General features: G+C 45.1%; 1 protein-coding gene across 1 annotated transcript in view; it reads left to right on the forward strand.

Annotated features, from left to right (window-relative positions):
* Slc1a3 (solute carrier family 1 member 3) overlaps window positions 1-21,086 on the forward strand; it is a 73,804-nt gene that overhangs the window by 39,464 nt on the left and 13,254 nt on the right. Inside the window, exons 4-5 of the mRNA XM_032898801.1 lie at window positions 18,563-18,767; window positions 19,995-20,037. Coding sequence (XP_032754692.1) covers window positions 18,563-18,767; window positions 19,995-20,037 — 248 coding nt within the window. The remainder of the gene's footprint in view (window positions 1-18,562; window positions 18,768-19,994; window positions 20,038-21,086) is intronic.

The following is a 21,086-nucleotide window of genomic DNA, read 5'->3' on the forward strand; positions in this document are numbered from 1 at the left end:
GGCCATGCTGGCTGAAACTACCTCCTTTGTTCGCTTCTGACTGTGGCCACCTCCTGCACCCTCGTCCAGGAAGCACCATATTGATCCTCATCTCCAATGGCCTTTCTTTCTGGTCTGCCTGATCTCCTAGTCCCTCTCTCCAGGGTCTGTCTCTTTTCCTGCTGACTTTTTGTCTGTTACATGAAGTCAGGATGGTCTTTCCAAAGCTCAGCTCTGCACTTCCTCCCTGCGTTGCTTTTGGAATGAAATCCAAACTTCCAAATGCCTTTGGTATGGATGCAGTCTGCGTCTTTCTATCTCAGTCCCCTTATCCAGCTCCTCCCTGCGCTCCTGTCAATGTGCCTACCTGAACTCTTCCCAGCTTCTTCACCTGACATCCCTCCTCACTCTCCCGTCTTACCTGGTAAGTCGCCGGCTCCAGGAACCCCCTCCCACTTTTGCATTGCAGTTAGGTGGTCCCACTGTCTTCCCTCTCCTAGCCAACTGTGACCTGAGTGCAAAAACCGCTGTGTTCAATAATCCCACCCCTAAGGACTGGCAACTGTAGCTTTTTGAGATTCTTGACAGTCTTAAGTTATCTTGTAGCTGTGAACGTCTCCACTTTCACTTTCAAAAGCATTCTATACTGTGTAGCGGTTTGCAGAGGTGTTTTTGGGAGGAGGAGGAGAAGATATTAATGTTGCCAGGTCTGATACTGCTTCCTTGAGCACTATTAGACCAGGAGGAGGGGAGGGGAGGAAGGGGAGAGAGAGAGAGAGAGAGAGAGAGAGAGAGAGAGAGAGAGAGAGAGAGAGAGAGAGCGCTTTAACTTAAGAGATATTTTATGTCATACTGCCAATTTATGCAATTGAATTTCCTTCCTTCAACCCACTGTTCTTCCCCCCTCCCTCCTCCCTCCCTCCCTCCTCCCTCCCTCCCTCCCTCCATCTCTCCTCCCAGTTCCTCCTCCCTTCTTCCCTCCCTCTCGTCCAACAGGCAGAGAGCTTTGTAGTGCTTTCCTGAAAAGATTCACTGACTCAATCTTTAGCTAATATCGGTGGAATGTCTGCTTAGAGCCATGGCACGCAATCCGCCCCAGGATACATGAGTGTGTCGGCCTGCTGTGAAAACAGTGGGCATGGCATGGAAGGTTTCCGCTTGCCAGTGAGTTCGCCTCTCTGACAGGCATTTCTGGATGTGAAGAAAGATAGATTTTGGCATCGCAACTCCAACTAGAGTGGGCACGCACAAGAGTGTACACGCTTCCCCCATCATCACCACCACCATTTAGTCAACCTCAATACCTAGGACTGCATGTCCTCAAAGCTCAGGAGCTACATTTACACTACAGCATAGTAGCCGGCTCTCAGGAACTTTCAAGGGGAGAAAGGTCATCTTTCCCTCTCCCAGAGCTGAGCACAATTGCTTAAAAATAGAACAACGTGTGATTAGCGAGCCCTTTTCATCCTGTGCACCAGTAGCAGGTATACAGTTACAGACACAAAGCACTAGATTCAAATCTTCTGTAGGCCTCCGGAGAATTCCCATAGTTCCCCACAGAGCAAGAACTGGGCCTGAATATCCAGTGAAAAAGGAAGTAACTGGATCTAGCTACGTGTCGGTAACATCGCTGTACCACGCATGGCTTCTTCCCAAGTCACCGTAGAGTGGGAGAGCACAAGGAGGTTTTATCAGGGACTTAACGCACACTCCTTTTCCAGACCCCAGAATAAAGTTAATACCTCCAAACGTTGGCCTGAAGAAATTATTATGGCTGCTCTAAGCTCTGGGAAATGCTTTGGGTTAAATCGCAGAAAACTGCCTAAGTAGCGCCTGCTGGAGAGCAGGGGGGCAGCTTTGAAAAGCTGTGTGAGAATACAGGTTGAAATCTCATTGGCCTCTTAATTCATTTTCTAAGATGGCCTCCTCAAGTTTCCGCACAGCTCTTGATCCTGACTGACCGTGCGTGCTCAGGAACGGTCTCCCCCGACAAGCCCTTTTGTAAACATGCTTGCAGTGAGGGAGCAGCTTCCCCCAGCAGCACACTCCTCTGTGGCTGCTTTGCATTGGTCCATGCCCTTCCCCTAGGAGATGGCTCACACTAGAGGCGAACAAATGCTAGGGGTTGTAAGAGATGCTAGCCCCCCCAAATCAGGTTATTTCATGTCTCGTTTAACATTTCAACGGCCTTTACGATTTTCCTGTGCTCCCATGTTCCTGTGTTCACAAAAAAAAAAAAATAATAACTGCTATTTCTCTTCATACCAGTTCTAACCTATTCATCGATTCTGACAAGACCATCACTAAATCCTTGACTCCTAGTCAAGTCTGTCTGTAAACACACGTGCACTGATCTGACTTGGCTCATTAAAAGGATTTAACACTCCTTCTCTTGAGATAAGCTTCCCCAGTGGACCACAGGAGTGCTGCCACAAAACTAACTAATACCTTATTAGCTTCAAGTCCCCTTCTCTGGGTCCCCTCTCTTCTCCTACCATATGCAGAAGCCTTTCTCAACCTCACATCCTGGCAAGGCTGCTGCATTCACCTGAGTGATCAAGCTTTGAAAGCACACACTATGTTGTTTTCTGTTTACGGCCCCTAGAGCTAGCACGCAGTAAGCACTCAATCCATGCATCTCACATGAGCCAAGGAGGCTTAGTTAAGAATACGGAGAATGTTAATGCCTTCTTCTTCATCCACTTAACCTCAGAAGATGCAGCATCTGCTCTAGAGGGACTCTGAGGTCCCTCCTGGAGCTGCTGAGAAGCACAACCCACATTGTTCAGGTCCACAGAAAATGCAGTGTGGCTTGTCTGTGCCAGTGAGAAAGTTCCTATGCCTCAAAACAACACCTAAGGCTCATCTGACTGTCTATGATCTGATTGCTCACTCATTAACACCCCATTGATCTTTCTTCTGCCTCCCAATTTAAAATACTTGGCCTTTATGCTCCTTTGAAAGGTTACCCTCAGCATCCGAGAGACACTTTACAAAGTACTGCGACTTTCCATGGTGGTTGATGTGCCTCTTGGCGTCGTGACCCACAGCATTTCCTTGACTTCCCTGTCCAACCTAACATAGCTCTGGGCTTTCATTGAGCATGCGTAGTAAATAGTTGTGACAGCAACAGTGTGTTCGCGTTCATGCTTCCTTCCTTTCTATCCCGTACTGCGTTTGTGCTCCGAGTGTTGGGCAGTAGTCACTGCCTAGCTGAGGCCATCCATTCACTCGATACCCAGCTCTTCTGGGCGCTGCTAACCTTGGCCTCCAACCCCTTCATCTCCCTCATCTGCAACAAGATGTTTACATCATCAAAGTTGAACTGGGGCCCAATGAGAGGTACAGAGAACGTGCGGGCCACCATGGCTTATTTTTGGTAATCCTTGATTGATTTTTAAGAAGATAAACGTAGGGGCTACCAGACTAGCTCTAGACTAGACTCAGCCATGACTGGCTGTGGAAGCCATTTTCACACTCGGAGCTCTTTTGTGTGGTGGAAATCAGAGTAGCAGGGAGAGTAATGGAAAGACTCTCTGCTTGGGGAGACTTGGTGGAGACCTAGACTACGAGCCTCCTTACCTGAGTCTGGGCTAGTGTCAGCAAGAACAGTACTCTTAGATTCTGTTTTAGCACCATGAACATGGACTCCAAAACCCTTTTTGCCTTTCTTGGTGGAAAGTGTCAAGCATAAGGACTTTGAGAGAACACCATTTCTTTAGCCATTGCCTCAGGTCCTCCTGGCATTCCCCACGGGCCATTGCTGCCCAGTTTCAGAGATACCAACATGTGTGTTTCTCCAGTGTTTTCAGTGGACATGCCCCTGAGTCCTGCTCATTCCGGCTTGTGGATGCTGCTTACAGGACATTACAAAAAATGAAAGGGGGTGGGTGGAGGAGTTTGTCAAGAAAGCACATGACTTTGCAAGCTAGGGAGGGGATTTTCTTTGTTGTTGTTGTTAATGTAACTAATTTCACTTTAGTACCCTTAAGAGCAGCTGACTTGTGTTAGCAAAGGCCTTGAAGCTTTCATTCAGTCCTGGCTGCCGCAGTAACAAATAGTGTCATTTTGTGTACCAGTGAGCCTTTTGGGGTCATTGGTACCTCCTGCCAAACCAGGAGGGCCTCAGCTCTAGCTTAGCCCCAGTTTTAGATGGCTAATTTTGGCTTTCTGATGACAGACTTGGTTTCCAAGGGTGTTTGTGGATTCCCTGTGGGTTTATGTTCTCTGTAACTCAGTTCCCCTTGCATTGAAATGAGCGTGAGATTAGGCATGTGACTCTAGGTACTGCTTGCTCCAACTTGCTCTCAGCTCTGAGGTCTACCCCCCAGCACAAAAAAAAAAAAAAAAGCAAAGAAAGTAAAATAAAATAAAATAGTTTTAAGCAAGTTGAAGGCCACACTGTGTGGTTTACTTAAAGTAGAACCAGCCTGGACATTGATCACTCTCAATAATTATGGGATATGTGGCTTGCAGCTGAAGATGCTAATGTTGAACAGTTTGTGAATTGTCACTCAGACCACTCAAATCTCCACAGATTACTCAAATGTCCCTCTTGATCTGGTTTGTTTCCCAATGGATGGGCGGCATTACAGTTCAATCTGGCCCAATTGCCAGCAGTTACTGACTACAAATGGTGTACCAGCTACTAAACTCGAATACTTAGCATTCACACTAAGGTACTTTGACGGAAATTATTTCCTAAAGTTGTACGCTCAGCCTTAACTTCTTCTTTTCCCCCCACAAAACATCGTGTAAGAGCGTTTGTACTATGAGAGTTGTTTCTGTCTTTTAAAGCATGCTCCTTTACCACAGTGATTTTTGGTTGTGAGATCCCTGATAAAGCATGTTCTATCCATTCGGAAGCATGTAGAATCTTCCCTAATGCCTTTATCAGTAAGGCAGGGTTGGATGCAGACAGTGACGAGACCAGATGCAGTGGTTCAACCGTGTATTCCCAGCAACTCAGGCGGTAGATGCAGAAAGAAAGGGGCATGTTTAACGCTAGCCTAGGCTACATAATGAGTTCAGGACAGTCGGGGCTACATAGCGAGACCCTGAAACCTAACGAATAAGGAAAACCAGTATCAAAAAGCAGCGATCTATATTTTAACACAACTGGACATATATATCTTGAGCATTTAAAGTTTCATGTTAACCTGGAACTATCCCATGTAAAAATGCTTTGGGTGTACTTTTCCTGGGGTGGTGGTGGGGGGGAACCATCCTATTCTTTATTTCATCAACTACTTGAAGACATGGAAAGCATTTACTGGTGTCTCAGATGACATAGGCTCCCTCCCCCCACCCCCAAAAAAAAGATGGCTTTCACAGCAAATGCCTGCACTCACAATGAAATCTGCTTCAATAGGCTGCGGTCCTGGATGGAGACCAACACGACGAAGTGCAGCAGGCAAGGGATGTACACTTCTACTTTTAGATTCAAAAGGCAGTTGCGCAATTACAGGATGGGAGCCACTGAGCTTGGCAGCGGCTCCCGGGGCCTAAAAGCTTAATACGAACCAACAGTAGGAAGTGATGGCTAAAAAGGAATGAATATAGCTGTGTGCTTCCTCAGTAGAAATATTAATAGTTCACTCTACTCTGCGGCGGCCACACTGAGTTGGGAGTAACACGCTGGATTCCAAGCGCGTTCAGTGGGGACCTTGACAAAGCAGAGTAGCTATTAAGAGGGTGTTGAACGCAGTCCAAGATACATTTATGGGGCTCCTGTTTCGGGCCGGCAGTGTGCTAACGAGTGCAGGCAGTGACGCTGGGAAGAGACGTTGCCGGTCTCTAACCTCAACGTAAAGGGAGAGAGCAGGACAGGTAGGCACATGACTGTGAAACAAAGCAGACTAGGAAATCAAGGAGCACAAAGAATGTGCTGTGGGAATTTGGGGGCTGGGGTGGCTGTAGGATTTGTACAGGAAATGAGGAAGCCTTGGAAGTAAAGATGCAGAGACAGGAAAACCCAAGGCATCGCTGAGGAATACTGAGCAGTCTGGGTTGGCTGGAGGAGCAGGGTCCGCCTGCGTGGGGGAAATGACCTGTGAAAAGCTTAGTGTGAGGACACCGGCTGGGGGTGGGGAAGGCATCGCAGTCAACGGGGCCTTGGGAAGTAGTGACACGCAGCTACCCTTAGTCAAGAGGAAAGACGGCCACATTCGTCTGGCGGACATGATTTACTGCAGGTCCTTCCGGGAGCAAAAATATGTCTCAAAGGGTCTCAGATGTTCCTAAGCACTGGCTCGGCCTTGTTTTGTTTTTAATCAAAACTGCCCAGGTGAAGTACTATTTCAGAGCTGGTGAGTTGGTAGTCGCCACAGACGGGCAAGCCCTTCGCCTGAGATGCTTCACGACGAATTGATGCGTGAATAAGTGAGAGCTTTCTTCCAACGATGAACACCATCCCAGAAAGAGAAAGATGTCATTGACACAACCTCTGCCACTTCAACTGATTTCATTATCGTAATGGGCCAGCCACAGCCCATTTAAACTCCATGTCTGCATCTTGATTCTCTTTACCTTTCTTTGTGAGCCCCACATTCCTTCTTAACAGTACCCCCAGTGCATTTCCGGCGGCTGCCTTAACATCCACCCTATTCCTACATTCTAAGCTAAGTTAATTTTTGATACCAACCAGCCCCGTACATTATCACCAAATGACACTTCTATGTCTTTTCTCTGTACACACTTCTTGATACCCGGTCTGTTGGTAATTAATAAATGTAGTTTATCAGGGCACATTTAAAGCTAGCCTGCGCTACACAGTGAGTTCAGGGCAGACAGCATTGCGTGGTGATCTTGGATCAATCCTTGGATCCCTGGTGCATCGGTAATAAATATAGTTTAATGTATGAAACTGCCCAATTTCTTTTGGAAAGTTTTTCAGAAATCCTAATCACCCCTTTTGAAAAGCCTTTGAAATAGGAAAGGAGTGGACAAACGGAATGCTACAGGACTCAAGTAGCCGCCACAGAACTAGCTCCCCTCTGTAGAAATATGAAGTTGTGAAAGTGTTGGCCACTGCTTGAAGAACATATCAGGAAATGTCAATCCATTGTTGCCCTTGTGCCTAGGGCAAAACCACAGCTTTTCCTGTTACAAGGGGGAAAACGGTCATACAAGACAGAGATGGGAAAGGCTGACTGGTTCCAGCCCCGAGGACTGTTTTATACTGTGACTGATCCTGCTTTATTGTTTGGCTGAGGTAGCTGGGGGAATACAATCTCTGAGTCCCTGGGTGTGTCGATTCCTTTATAGATTAGATAAGAACAATCGATGAGCTTTTAAATGCTGAGAAAGCTAATCAGAACCAAAAGGGAGTTGTGTTGGCCCCAGCCAAGAAGTAACACCAAGATAAAGGCGCCCACTAAACTTTCCTCCTCTACATTCCTTGTTCCTCTGTTTCTCAGTTTCACAATCTGGTTTTTCACTTCCTGTCAGTGGGTCAACTCTCTTTCTCCACACACTCTTTCTCTCCCTTCCCCACCCCTAATTCCCTCCCCAAAGACTGAATTTGGCCCACTGCAACTGATCAGAAAGTAGACTTGAATTTAGCTTTTAAATATATTCTTTTAAAGAGTAAATAAGATTCATATTTAATTTAGAAGATGTTAAGGTTCAAGCCCAGGACAAGAGGATGCAGACACATCAAAGTGGACTTGGCCTCCAGATTCTCCCAGCATCCCTCAATCCATACTTGTTATAGGCCTGGGTCGTGGGTGCTGCAAAGGGAATTCCATAGGTGGCCATGACTGCAACATCTGGAGTTCATCATAACTGTAGATCAGGGATGCAGGAAGCAGTGCTCCAGGACCCATGAGGTAGTGATTGTTTGGCAGGGGAGGCACCCTTTGAGGCAGGTTTGAGGGTGCTTTGCCTGAGGTCACCAAGGCCGTGGCTCTGGTACTGATGCTGGGTATGCCCACAGTGGTCCCATGCAGGCATAGGCTGCTCCCAGTGGCCATGCTCCCAGGCAGGGTGACGCCTGAAGACCTGGCTTTTCTAGCCACCAAATTAGATTCTAGAGTTCTTCAGCTGCTTCTTCCCCTCACCTTATCGAACCATCTACCTCTCTTCACCTACTCACTAAGTGTCCTCTCACCCAGGTTTTGGAATCAGAGGAATGAAAAAAGGAAGAGGAAAGGAAAGAACAGGACTGCTCTTGAGTATGGTGGAAGAGGAAGATTATTGTAGATATGTGGGAGACCACAGGCAGAGGCAGACACATCTGGAGGAGACTAGAGTGGACATGACCCTCAACTATATGAGGAGATTGGGAAGGGAAAGGGGAGAAAAGAATCAAATACAGCAACCAGGAGGCCAAAGGTACAAAAAAGGGCAGGTAACCAAATTGTCTGGATTATATAGGGAAGAGTGAGCCTTTAGGTGGAGGGCAGCCCAGTCCCTAGGCTGGAGAGTTCTAGGTAGGGTATGCTAGCCATACCATATAACAGGTTGGGACTGAGGGCTGCTGGGAGATCCTGGAGACCAGGTCCACTTTGATATATTAAATAGGAACCTCAGCTGCTTTTGCTGGATTTGAAACTTAACAAGAAATAGGTGAGCAAGGTTTATTCTGATTGCTTTTTTAAAAAAATGCATCTTTTTAAAATTCATAATTTTGTGCTTGGGCTATGAACTTGAACCTCAGGCCCATTCCAAATCTTGGGCCTTTTGACCCTAGGAGGTGAACACTGGATTGGGCCTGCACTTTATCCTGCCTCCGCTGTTCCTCTAGGAAGCTGGGCCAGGTTAAACTGGTTTTCAGCATCTACGCTGCTTTCAATTTTTATGGGGCCTTTTTCTTCTTCTTTTTTTTCCATCTTTATTAAATTGGGTATTTCTCATTTACATTTCAAATGTTATTCCCTTTCCCGGTTTCTGGGTCAACATCCCCCCAACCCCTCTCCCTCCCCTTCTCTATGGGTGTTCCCCTCCCCATCCTCCCCACATTACCGCCCTCCCCCCAAGAATCCCGTTCACTGGTGGTTCGGTCTTGGCAGGACCAAGGGCTTCCCCTTCCACTGGTGCTCCTACTAGGCTATTCATTGCTACCTATGAGGTTGGAGCCCAGGGTCAGTCCATGTATAGTCTTTGGGTAGTGGTTTAGTACCTGGGAGGAGATAAAGAGGCAAAGTTTAGAACAGAGGCTGAAGGAAAGCCCATTCAGAGCCTGCCCCACATGTGGCCCATACTTATACAGCCACCAAACTAGATAAGATGGATGAAGCTAAGAAGTGCAGTCCGACAGGAACCGGATGTAGATCTCTCCTGAGAGACACAGCCAGAATACAGCAAATACAGAGGCGAATGCCAGCAGCAAACCACTGAACTGAGAACGGGACCCCCGTTGAAGGAATCAGAGAAAGGACTGAAAGAGCTTGAAGGGGCTTAAGACCCCATATGAACAACAATGCCAACCAACCAGAGCTTCCGGGGACTAAGCCACTACCCATGGACTTACCCTGGGCTTATTGAACTTCCTTTTCTTCTGCAAGGGACAAGCCTTGCATGGGAAGAAAAGGCACCCCCTGCTTGACATCTGACATGTTCTGCACTCCACTACAGACATCCTTTGGTTAACTTTGGATAAGTGGAGCCTAGTTGTAGAATCAGATCATGGCCATTCAACATCCTGGCAGTTAGGAGACAGAGTGTCGTGGTCATCTTCATAAGAATGGCATACAGGAAGATCTATTCCATAGCAGGAAACACAGCCCAACTGTAAAGGAGGCTATTTTGGAAATTGCAAACTACTCATCCAGTGGTTGGTTGCTAGTTGTGATTTGGGAGGGGGAGGAAAGACAGAGGAGGCCCTCAGCTGGGGCTCTGGCCCTCAAAGAACTTCCTCTCATTAACCCGAAGCTATTGACCGCCTCAGCGGGCTCTCCTATTAGTGAACTCGCCTACTTTCCCACTATTAGGGTTCCTGGTGGTGCCAGTGGATGCCTGCCCTGCTGGGGAAGGCATGTCTTCCCACAAGACAGAGGATTATTTTCAAAGGTAGCTCTACAGGTATGATCAAGAGTCTCTAGTCACCCTACTGTCCCCCCTGCCCAACACACACTTGTCTTTTCCCTGCTATTTTCCATGGCCCCGGGTTTTCTAAATCTTGGCAGGAAGACAGTGATCCCTTTGTGCTGGCCTGTTACAGTGAGGTAACCAAAGAAAGGGTCTTGGTCTGGGGCCGTCAGCTGTTACTAATCGCTATTCCCCTGCCTGTCGCGGGTCCACTCGCCTCCTCCTTTGCTCTGCTTAGCACACATAAAGAAGATGAATTACTCTCTGGTTCCTCTTCAAAAAAGCATATTGTGTGGTACATTCCAATACTGTGAGCAAAGGATGGGCTAATGTGAAGGGTAAATGGGTATCTAAATCACCTCGCAGGGGGTCTCGCACCCGCAGCTGGGAGCCTCTGAGAGGAGAATTTCAGAGTTGGCCCCTGAGACCATTTCCGGTGACCTTGCTAAGAGTGACAGGAAGTCCCTGGGGTAGGCTCCAGAGTAAACAGCATCACCAGAATTACAGGGCTGGATTAGGACCAGAGCAGAGAGAGGGAAGTGTGGGCTCTCAGGGATCTCACTGCCTGAATAGCTAAGAGAGGGTACTTCCAACCTAAGGTTAAGCCAACAGGCACTTTGGCTCTAATATAAGAGGTAGCAATGGTGGACCTCAGTTTCCCTTCCCTGCTTCTTCCTATGTAAGTTAAGAAACAAAACCAAACAATCCCACCACAGCTATAGTGGGAGAAAAAGCAAAAGGACTGTCTGCTTAGTCCTCGAAATCTGAGGAGAAAAGTGATTTCGCTTTTTCTGCCACTAATAATATTGTCTGCTCCAGTGAGTTTTCCATTGACCAATCTTTCAAAAAGAGTGTTTCTCGTTTACTTTCCTGCACTTCATTTTTCTAGGGAATGCTGGAGCTCAAAGATGTGTTAACGAGTTCTTAGGAGCAAATTAAAAAAAAATCGATTTTCCTGACAATTTATATGCCATCACAAGCAACAAAGTATTATCCTCCTGTTACCTTCAAGTATATAACCTTGCAGAGCTAACAGGCATTCCAGAATAACAAAGTGGCAGGTTCTTCCATATGATGATCGACCATCATTAGGAAGGAAGTTTTGGCTGACGTGAAGATACTTATAACTGGGCTGTCAGAGAAAGCTACAAGTCTTTGTTAGCCCTTGTGGAAATGATTTAACTTTCATGAATGACTCAAAGTCCACAGTCTCAGGAGACTGAGAGACAAGGGTTGTCATGACCACAAGCCAATTGCAATTGCAAGCCATGGTATGTTCTGGGTCAGCTATAGCTACATAGTGAGACCCTGTCCCAGAGAGAGGGGTAGGGAGGGGGAGGCAGAGGGAGAGAAAGAGAGAGAGAGAGAGAGAGAGAGAGAGAGAGAGATTGGAGCAACTATAAGGATGAGTATCCAAATTTGGATCCCCAGAATGCACTTTAAAAGCTGTCAGTGAGATCCATTCTGTGTTGGACATTTACTCCTGGGCATGAGGCCTTTCCTGTAGTGTGGTTGGTAATCTAGAGAGACTCCACTTGACAAAACTGATTTTCCCAGGTAGCAATTACAGATGATTTCATGGTTAAGCATTGGGCTTTATGTGTACTTCCTGTTCTCGGTGCTGGGATCTTGTCCAGTTTGAACTCGTGCAGGTCTAGTGCATGCTGTCACAGTCTCTGTGAATCTATGTGCATTAGCAGTCCTGTTGTGACTGGAAGATACTGTTTCATTAGGCTCATCCATCACCTCTGGGTCCTAAGATCCTTCTGCCTTCTCTTTTACACCAACCCCTGAACCCTGAGGGGAAGGGCTGAGGTCTCAAAGACTCTAACTCCCTGCTCATTGTCTAGAGTCTGTGTTAATTTAATTCACACCTACTGCAAGAAGAAACTTCTCTGAAGAGGGTTATCAAGCACTAATTTATAATGTAACAATGTATTGTTAGGACTCTTTTTGTTTCCACATTTATCTAGTAGACTAACAGTAGTAAGTTTTCTCCTATGACCTATCCCATTTCAGGTTCTTGGCTGCTTTAATGTTCTCAGGTGTGGATTTCATCTCATGGAGTGGGCCTTAAATATAATCAAAGAGTACTTGGTTACTTTTTTTATTTTTGTCTTTTTTTTAAGTTATTTTTCATCGGGGGGGAGTGTTTTTGCTGAGAGACAGAAAATAAATGTAAAAATGCACACATACACACATACATCACACAGAAGAAATGACCTTTCCAGAAAACTCCACAAAGTGAAACTTTTCTGAAGACCAACACCCTATTCCCTTGGCCTCTTCTCCTGAAAACAAGCTAGTTCTTAGGTCCCTGGAACATGCCAGAGTTGCAGGCAGCCCCTGCTGTCAGCTGAGTGAGCGTATAACCAATGCTTGTAAATCTGAACCTGGATGACAAATTCTTCCTACAGTGTGGCCGGCGCTTCCATATTCGTGGCTGGGAAGCTGAAGACGGCTCCAGCAAATACTGCTCATCTTTACCACACGTCATACATTCTAGTATTTTCTGTGCTAGTTTCTTCTGTTAGTTGATTTAAAAAAATAAAAGTCATAACCCACTAAATCGACTTCGCAACCTGAGAAGTAAGCGCCTTTTCTTTAGAACTCACCTTTCTCTGTCTACTTTTGCTGTTTGCTTGTTTGTTTATTGACTTAGCCACTCTTCGGTTAAAGTCTTGAAAGATAGAACAGTAGCAATTACCTGTGTTTACGGGCTGGATTTGTGTGTCCACTTGACCCAAGCTGGGGTTGTCACAGAGAAAGGAGCCTCCCTTGAGGAAATGCCTCCATGAGACCCAGCTGTAAGGCATTTTCTCAATTTATGATCAAGAGTGGGAGGGTCCATTGTGGGTGGTGCCATCCCTGGGCTGGTAGTCATGGGTTCTATAAGAAAGCAAGCTGAGCAAAGCAGGGGAAGCAAGCCAGTAAGTAACATCCCTCCATGGCCTCTGCATCAGCTCCTGCTTCCTGACCTGCTTGAGTTCCAGACCTGACTTCCTTGGGTGATGAACAGCAATGTGGAAGTGTAAACTGAATAAACCCTTTCCTCCCCAACTTGCTTCTTGGTCATGGTGTTTGTGCAGAAACCCTGACTAAGACACGTCATGTGCCCACCTGAAAGAATGGAATATATCGGCAAGCAGAGAGACTAAGACAGGAATGTACAGAGGCTGCCTTAGACTTTCCACTTTGAGATGCCCAGGTTGACCTTGAACTTGCATTCCTGAGCTCTGGAGCAGCTAGATTGTACACTACCAGTCTCAGTATGAAACATGCATTCTTTTTTTTTTTTCTTTTTTCTTTTTTTCGGAGCTGGGGACCGAACCCAGGGCCTTGCGCTTGCTAGGCAAGCGCTCTACCACTGAGCTAAATCCCCAACCCCTTGAAATATGCATTCTTTACCATTAATTCCAAATCTGTCCTTTAAAGATTTACTTGAAGGTAAATAGAATCATAGAACTTGGCATTTTCTTTGCTATCTATTCTATAAAGAGCCAGAAGAAAAAATAGTATAATACAAAAGATGTTTGCATGGTTGTAGTCAGGGATTTAAAATGGCTTGCTGGGTGTTCACTCCCTCAACCCACTGCCCTTTCTCTATGAGCTTTTGACCTTCTGGTCACAATCCCTTTGTAGGTGTCTGTTTGTCCAATACTCAGCAGTGAGCAGCAAGTCAACATACCAGAACTCATTCCTCTACCCAAAATAGAAATATAAAATAAACTGTATTTTTTAGAGTTTAATTTTCGTACCTTTAGAAATCGCATAACCTTGTACTCCCGTGAATACGGTACGTGTTCATCTTTGAGTTCTTTGCCGTAAGTTTGCCCATCTTGAAATTCTAGGAGGGCTGGAAACAGGCGGCTTTCATTAGATGAGTGTTTGAGAGTGCGTTGCGGAGAAGGAGCACATCTAAAAATCTCCGAACCGAAGCAGAGTGATCGTCTTGAATCAGCATCTGCCATCACCCTTTTTCTATCCCCCACTGGGCCTGGTCCAGGACCTTTGGTAGAACAATGCAATATCATGAGGATATGTGGAAAGACAATTCAAACCAGAAGGTCGCTTTGGATTTCTTGTTCTAAAACCAGAGACAGGAACTGTGAGGGGAAGCAGACTGAAACGCGCTCATTTGAAAGGCATACATTTTTTAGCAGATGGGAAAGTGGAATCCATGAAATGACAGAACCTTGGGAGCTTGGAGTTATTTATGTTCCCCTTTAAAACTTGGCTGAAGACATATTTCATTTATCCAAGTCATGGGGAGCATTGTATCAAAAAGAATTTAATTTACAATTCAGAGTTCCACGTAGTAGGCAGGAAATACTCCCTCTCTTCCCCCTCTAAAGTATCTCATGAATTTTGGTGCATTTTCATTGTGATAAACTGATTACCAAAAGACATTCTTCGTAAGTAAAACAGTTACTTTGTATTTGCTTTGAGAAGTTTTCGTCATATCTTCAAGTGACTACCACATCAGACACACAAGTGTTTGTGGCAATTTTTAAATCTTTGATATTCTACCCATCCCGTTATATCTCTGTTCAGTACTTAACTCAAATATATCGAAGCTTTTCGGAAATAGTAGCTTGCATGAAGGTTGCTTATTGATGAATAGATTTCTCAGAAGCGAAATCTGCTCACAGCTGGAAAAATCCATTACCCTCCACCCTCCATTACAGCCTGCCCGCCTGCTCTAGGCCACTTTCCCAGGAATGGATGGAGGTTCTCACTGCAAGCTCACCTTTCTAGCCATTTCGCCCAGTGACTAGGAGCACTCAGCTTGGCCCTTGGGTAGATCTAAGGCATGGAGGGGAACAGAGGCTTTCTGTAATGGCATCCCTATAATAGGGCCCTCCTCAAGCCAAGGATTGTATCTCAACCTAACACATGAAGGCTAGGGAGAGTCAACATGGGTAACAAGCAGCTCCCCAAAGAATGTAAAGCCGGAAGACAGTCTTTCAGAACAATGGTTTCCGTCTTGCCACTGAGCTTTAACATGGGGCAAGTTACTTGCTTCTCTGAGTTCTTGTTTCTTCACCTACAGAACAGTATCGATGATATCTGCATTTTACCACGCCATGGAGTTAAATGAATATATACCATTAGGACTTTATGAGTGTGCCTGTAGATGAACTTAAAGGTTAATTCAAAGTATACAAAATGTACGGGCATATTGTGTGGTACTTAACAAGAACACAATAAAGAATTTCTTTGGATTCCAGGATTCTGATGGCTTTTTCCTAATAAAGATGTTCGTGATGTCAATGAGCAAACAGAAACCAATGAGCTCACTATCTTAACAACTCTCTCTGGAATGTGTTTTTCAGACATGTTAAGCTCAATACACACCCCCACACCCAAGTAACTTCCCATCTCCCCACTGCCTCGATGCCCTTTTCTCCCCTATATTTTAGACTAAATGACAAGGATCTATGTGAACTTTCCCTCTGTAAACATTTGGGACATTTCTGCCAAAGTCCCCCTTTCCACAAAGTGATTTAGTGCCTTAACCTTGTCGCAGACCCTCTTTACGTGTGTTTAGTCTCCGCCGTAGAACTTGGTCTCTCATATTTCAGCAGTTGGGGAGAGAGGATGGTTACAGAGTTCAGGTGTGGGACAGGAAGAACAATTGCTGCTCACTCAAGGTTTTGTCTTCTAGAATTCTCCTATCACATCTGAGGCCCCACTAGCTTCAAGGCTATTGTGCGAGGAACAACTTGTATACTTCTCCCTGTTTTCCTGGCAACAACACATGGCCTTGTTTGATTTATTTATTATATATAAGTACACTGGAGCTGACTTCAGAGACACTAGAAGAGGGTATCATACAGATGGTTGTGAGCCACCATGTGGTTGCTGGGATTTGAACTCAGGACCTCTGGAAAAGCAGTCAGTGCTCTTAACCACTGAGCCATCTGTCCAGCCCCTATGGGCTTGTTCTTAATGGAGTCTTTAGCTTTACAGGCTGGATTATGCCTGGAGTAGAAGTGAGCAAGTGGCCCTGTGGAGCACATCAGACTCTCTTTAGAAGGACTTTCCTGGAGAATTGGTTAGCGGAAGCATCTTCTTTGGTTGAAACAATAGCAGTTCACTTTCTCTCAGAACTAAAGGGCCAAAATGCAGAAGTGGTCGAGTCCTCTCCTTTGATTAGTGGGACTCATTTTGTGTTTACTGCTAAGAAAATGCCTTTCAGATGGTTGTCTTGATCATTTCAGAACGTATGAAAAGATACTTTTATGTTGGTTTTCATTCAAAACATTAAAAAAAAAAACCCAACCCTATAAATCATTTTCTAAAGTTTCTGTCTCTTCGCTGTGGCTATTATGATAACATTCCTATCCCTCTGGCCAGAGTGGGGGAAGGGTATGGAATCATCTTCTGTCTGCAACTTTGGACCCCGCTGCAATCTTGACCACCAGTGTTCTCTCTAAATAGTTATAGGTTGACAGTCATGGGCAGAAGCATCACAGAAGACTTCTGAGAAGGACTTCAGGATAGGAGGCAAAGGAAAAGAAAGCCTCCTCTCGGAGGAAGAAAATCCTGTCGCCTGGTACCTCCCAGCCCAGATAGCAACCATTGCACTTAAACCCCTCACCAAACAGACAGGGCCAGAGCCGGAAGGCTGATAGAGCGCAGTGCTGTCCAGCCAGGCAATCCTGACAGAGCACGTGCCTCCTCCTGAGCTAGCATCGCAGTTACAGCCAAGTAAAGATAGTTTGGCTCATGAATCGGACCTGAGAGTGAAAATGGGAATAAACACTTCCTCCGAGAACAGATTAGCCCAATAGTAACTGGTTGAAGCTCTGAGTGATGCCATCTCAGAAAATGGATATCTAACCCTGGGTTTCAAGGATAAGAGGTCAAGTTCATGCACCAAATAAAGTCAGTCAGCATCCTCAACTGTGAGAGGTCGTCTCAGGCTACAGTTTACCAAACCTAGTTACATATGGTCTAAGTCTGAGTCCCCAGTCCATTCTACTTGCTAGTCACTAAAATCTTAGACTTTAGGTGCTTTAAGTAAGTGCTTATGAAATTTATAAATGATCTAATTAGAATATTATTGGAATTATAAGTTGAAAGTCATAACTTTAATTCTTCCTTCAATACCTTTGTATCAACATTTTTAGGCAAATCGAATCAGTTACCCAACAATCATAAATACTTTTTCAAATACTTATCCTAAATACACTTGTATAAATTGGGCACTGATATCTGTCATTAATGGGAGAAATAACTCAGTAGTTTAGAGCATTGGCTGCTCTTCCAAAGGACCCAAGTTCAATTCCCAGCAGCTCACAACTGTCTGGAACTCTGGCTCCAGGGAATTCTACACCCATACATACACATACATACATACATACATGCAGCTGTACATATATGCACATTAAAAAATAAATAAATCATTTAAAAAAGAAATACACTATTATGCTTTCTGATCTTCCAGAGGACCCAAGTTTAATTCCCACTACCCACACTGGTCAGCTTACAACTGCCTGTAAATCTAGGTCCTGGGAATCTGATGCCCTCTTCTGCACTCTGAGCGTTTATATTCACACACATACCCCATGCCTGCATGCACGTATGCACACATGCACATAAGTAAAAATAAATCCTAAAAAAACAGTAAATAACAGTTTGATTAGATTATATAGTAATTAGATTTCAGTATTGTAATAGAATTGGAGAAGATAAAGAAGGCAGTGGAGAAACAGCTGAGCAAATAGGAGAAGCCATGTTATTATAGCTGATGGTTTCTTCTTTCCCATTGTTTTACAGACCAACCAACCCTGAGGTATATCTCATTAGCCTACACCATTGGGAGCCCTTAAAAACCAAATGCCCTTCTTCCCCTTGATTGACACTTAGAGTTTACCTTAAGTACACACTGAGTATGTCTTGAAAACAAGGAGAACCATGTTTAACCTGTTGTGAGATAGACTATGTGACAGGAAAAAAGAAGATAGGGTACAAAAAACGAGAACTCCACAAAAATCATTTATTAAATGAGATTTCACATGAGATGAGATAAAACAGCAAAGAAGCAAGAGAAGACCTTTAGCTTTTAGGACCCAAATGTTTGCCTGAGGTGCACATTGAAGACAGTCTGGCAAGTGTTCATAATGAAAACAAAGGTTATAGAAGAGACTCCCAGAGGACTACCTTTTCATGATTACATATGACATAATAATAATTCACAAGGTAAACTCAGCCTATCCTGATGGAAATGAGTTTAAGAAATTCTATATACACATTCACACTCACACACAAACTGCTTACACATGTAGTAGGTTTCCCCACTAATAATAACAGAGGGAAGAAATCAATGGCACCCTAGGCTTTTTGGGAAGCTGGTGTTACTTAGCCATGTGAAATCAACCCCTGGAGTAAACACTGGTGATCATGTAGTCACTGACAACTTCTCACAGTAGGTACTTCTGGGAGGGATGAGGAAAGTGAGGGTAGGAGGAAATGCTGATCCCCATAGTCTTCCACCTGAGAACCCCTTGGACTGACTTCCTGAAAACCTTCTGTTTGCCTTCCTCAGGAATGGCGGCCCTAGATAGTAAGGCATCCGGGAAGATGGGGATGCGAGCTGTGGTCTATTACATGACTACCACCATCATTGCTGTGGTGATCGGCATAATCATTGTCATCATCATCCACCCCGGAAAGGGCACAAAAGAAAACATGTACAGAGAAGGTAAAATCGTGCAGGTGACTGCCGCAGATGCCTTCCTGGATTTAATCAGGTAGGTCCTTCAAAACCATCCCTGGGGTGTGTACTCTGACTGCCCGATCCCTCTTAAATTTTGCAAAGCCAACTGAACTCCCAAAGAGGGTTTTGACAGAACCAGCCTTGTCAGGCTTGAAACAGAAGTCGCATGTCTCCTTTCTTCGAGCAGAAGTTGATACGGATATGTCTTCTGATCCCACGTAAAGCACGTGAGATGACAAAGTGGCTGACCCGGAGAGCCCTGCTGTAGGATTCAAAACCCTTGGCACTAAGTTCTCTCCACTGTGCACTTCACCCTGGAATAATTGGATCATTCTTAATGTTCTTTTCCCAAGTCTTACTCTGTAAAGTTTTTAGCAAAGTGTAACCTGTTCCTTAGATTCCCAACTTAAAATTAGTAGTCGGTATCATTGTCCATTGCAAACAACAGTGCAGGCTCATCAGGGACTTCAGTGTCCATCCGACCACTCCTGACTAATGCTCCTTCTTTTATACTATTTGTGAAGGACGTATTTGGCAGACTAGTAGTGAAACTCTGAAGGATGCCCTTCAGTAGTGTTCTATAAACAACTAGATGCTGAGTCTTATCTAACCCTTGCAATGGAGTCGAAGATCATCAACGGAAGCCCTAGTTTGAGCCTGGCAGTTTTCTTCTTTCTCTCCATACCCACCGTTGCATCAGTCCGCTTCTAGCAAGAAGCACTACATCTTCCGAAGGAACTTTGAAAGTCAGCATGTGGTGTAAACTATAATCTCGGCACTGGGCGACCATGGCAGGAGAATCACGGGTTTGAGGCCTTCCTCAGCCAGGCTACCTAGCAAGATCCTGTCTTTAAACAGAGTCTGGGAGGCTCCAAGGTATAATGAGACAAGTAGGGATCTGTTTTGTCGTCACCCCGTCCGTGAAGGGACACAGGAAGGAACTGTTAGTGGAGCCCAGAAAGCTGCAGCTGTGGCAGACAGGCCTCAGAGTAGGTCAGTCAAACTGAACCAGGGAGTTGATGGAATACGTATATGGACTTTTTGTTTCTCAGTACTGTAAGCTGCCTGCTTCCTGGAAAACTAGGAATTGCATGGACCATAACCTAGGAACCACTATGTGTTCAGCTTCAAGTCACCATTCCTGTTTTTCCATTTGCTACTTGATTTGCTGCAGTTCTCACCTTAGACACAGTGAAGCTGTATTTAAGGAGCAATGTTACTGTTGGGGAAGTTTTGCAAATAACTGCTGTTTTCTTTGTAGGAACATGTTCCCACCCAATCTGGTAGAAGCCTGCTTTAAACAGGTAAATACTCTCCCGCTACTAAGTTACCTTTTACATTTTTCTTGGGGGATTAGAAAGGTGGCTCAGTCATAAAGAGCACTGTCCGCTCTTCCAGAGGACCCCAGGTAGGTTCCCAGCACCCGTGTCTAGTGGTTCACAACCTGCAGGAACTTCTGCTCCAGTAGATCTAACACCTCTGGCTTCTTTAGACACACAGGCACACGCACACGCGCACACACACACACACACACACAATTAAAAATAATAAAATGTAAATTCCTCTTGGATGCAGCAAGCCAATAGGGCCCTCTTCTCTTGCCTTCTCATTTCTCAACAGTAAGATATACTTCTCTGACCAACCATACGGAAAGCACCAGGATTACCTGGGAAACGTGGGTGACAATGGTCCTTGACTTGTATTAAACGTGGCCTAGTTGCCAGGCACGTTCATCCTGCACATGACAACACATTGGGTCTGTGTGTTTTAAAGAGGATCAATTGGGAGGCCCTCTCTTTCTTCCCCTCCTTGTGCACTCCTGTGTAAAAATGCACTAAAGCAAGCAAATTTAAATATAAATACATGCATTAACAACTTGCTTTAAAGTTAGACTATTCTATTTCTGGATTTGATTTAAGAATCATTGACCTACTTATTAAAGTCTATGAAGAGCCTTAGGGATTCTAAAGAAGCTCCAGATCAGAAAGGGATGGCATTCTCGTTCGTGGACTGTGTGCTGTGTGCCAAGCACCAGTGTTACGTTGAGTCCTTGCACGGACATGATGAGTATCACTGTCTCCATTTCATCTGTGCGACTGCTCACTTATAAGAATGGGGGATTATGTAATGGGACAAGTTCTCACTAGCAGTAAATGGCAGACCTCCAAATTCAGAGCTGACTGTTCTAACCTCTTCCTACCACTCCACTGTTCCCCAGAGAGCAACCCAGAGAGACTCCCACCTGGAGGCCATGGTAGGGTCCAGCCCCTGGTACCTCACATCTAAGCAGTTCTTGGCTCTTTACATGGTGGACACAAATACCTTCTAGCATTGAGAGGCATAGTTCATTCTA

This window comes from Rattus rattus, chromosome 3 (assembly GCF_011064425.1).
Source record: "Rattus rattus isolate New Zealand chromosome 3, Rrattus_CSIRO_v1, whole genome shotgun sequence".
Lineage (NCBI taxonomy): Eukaryota > Metazoa > Chordata > Mammalia > Rodentia > Muridae > Rattus > Rattus rattus.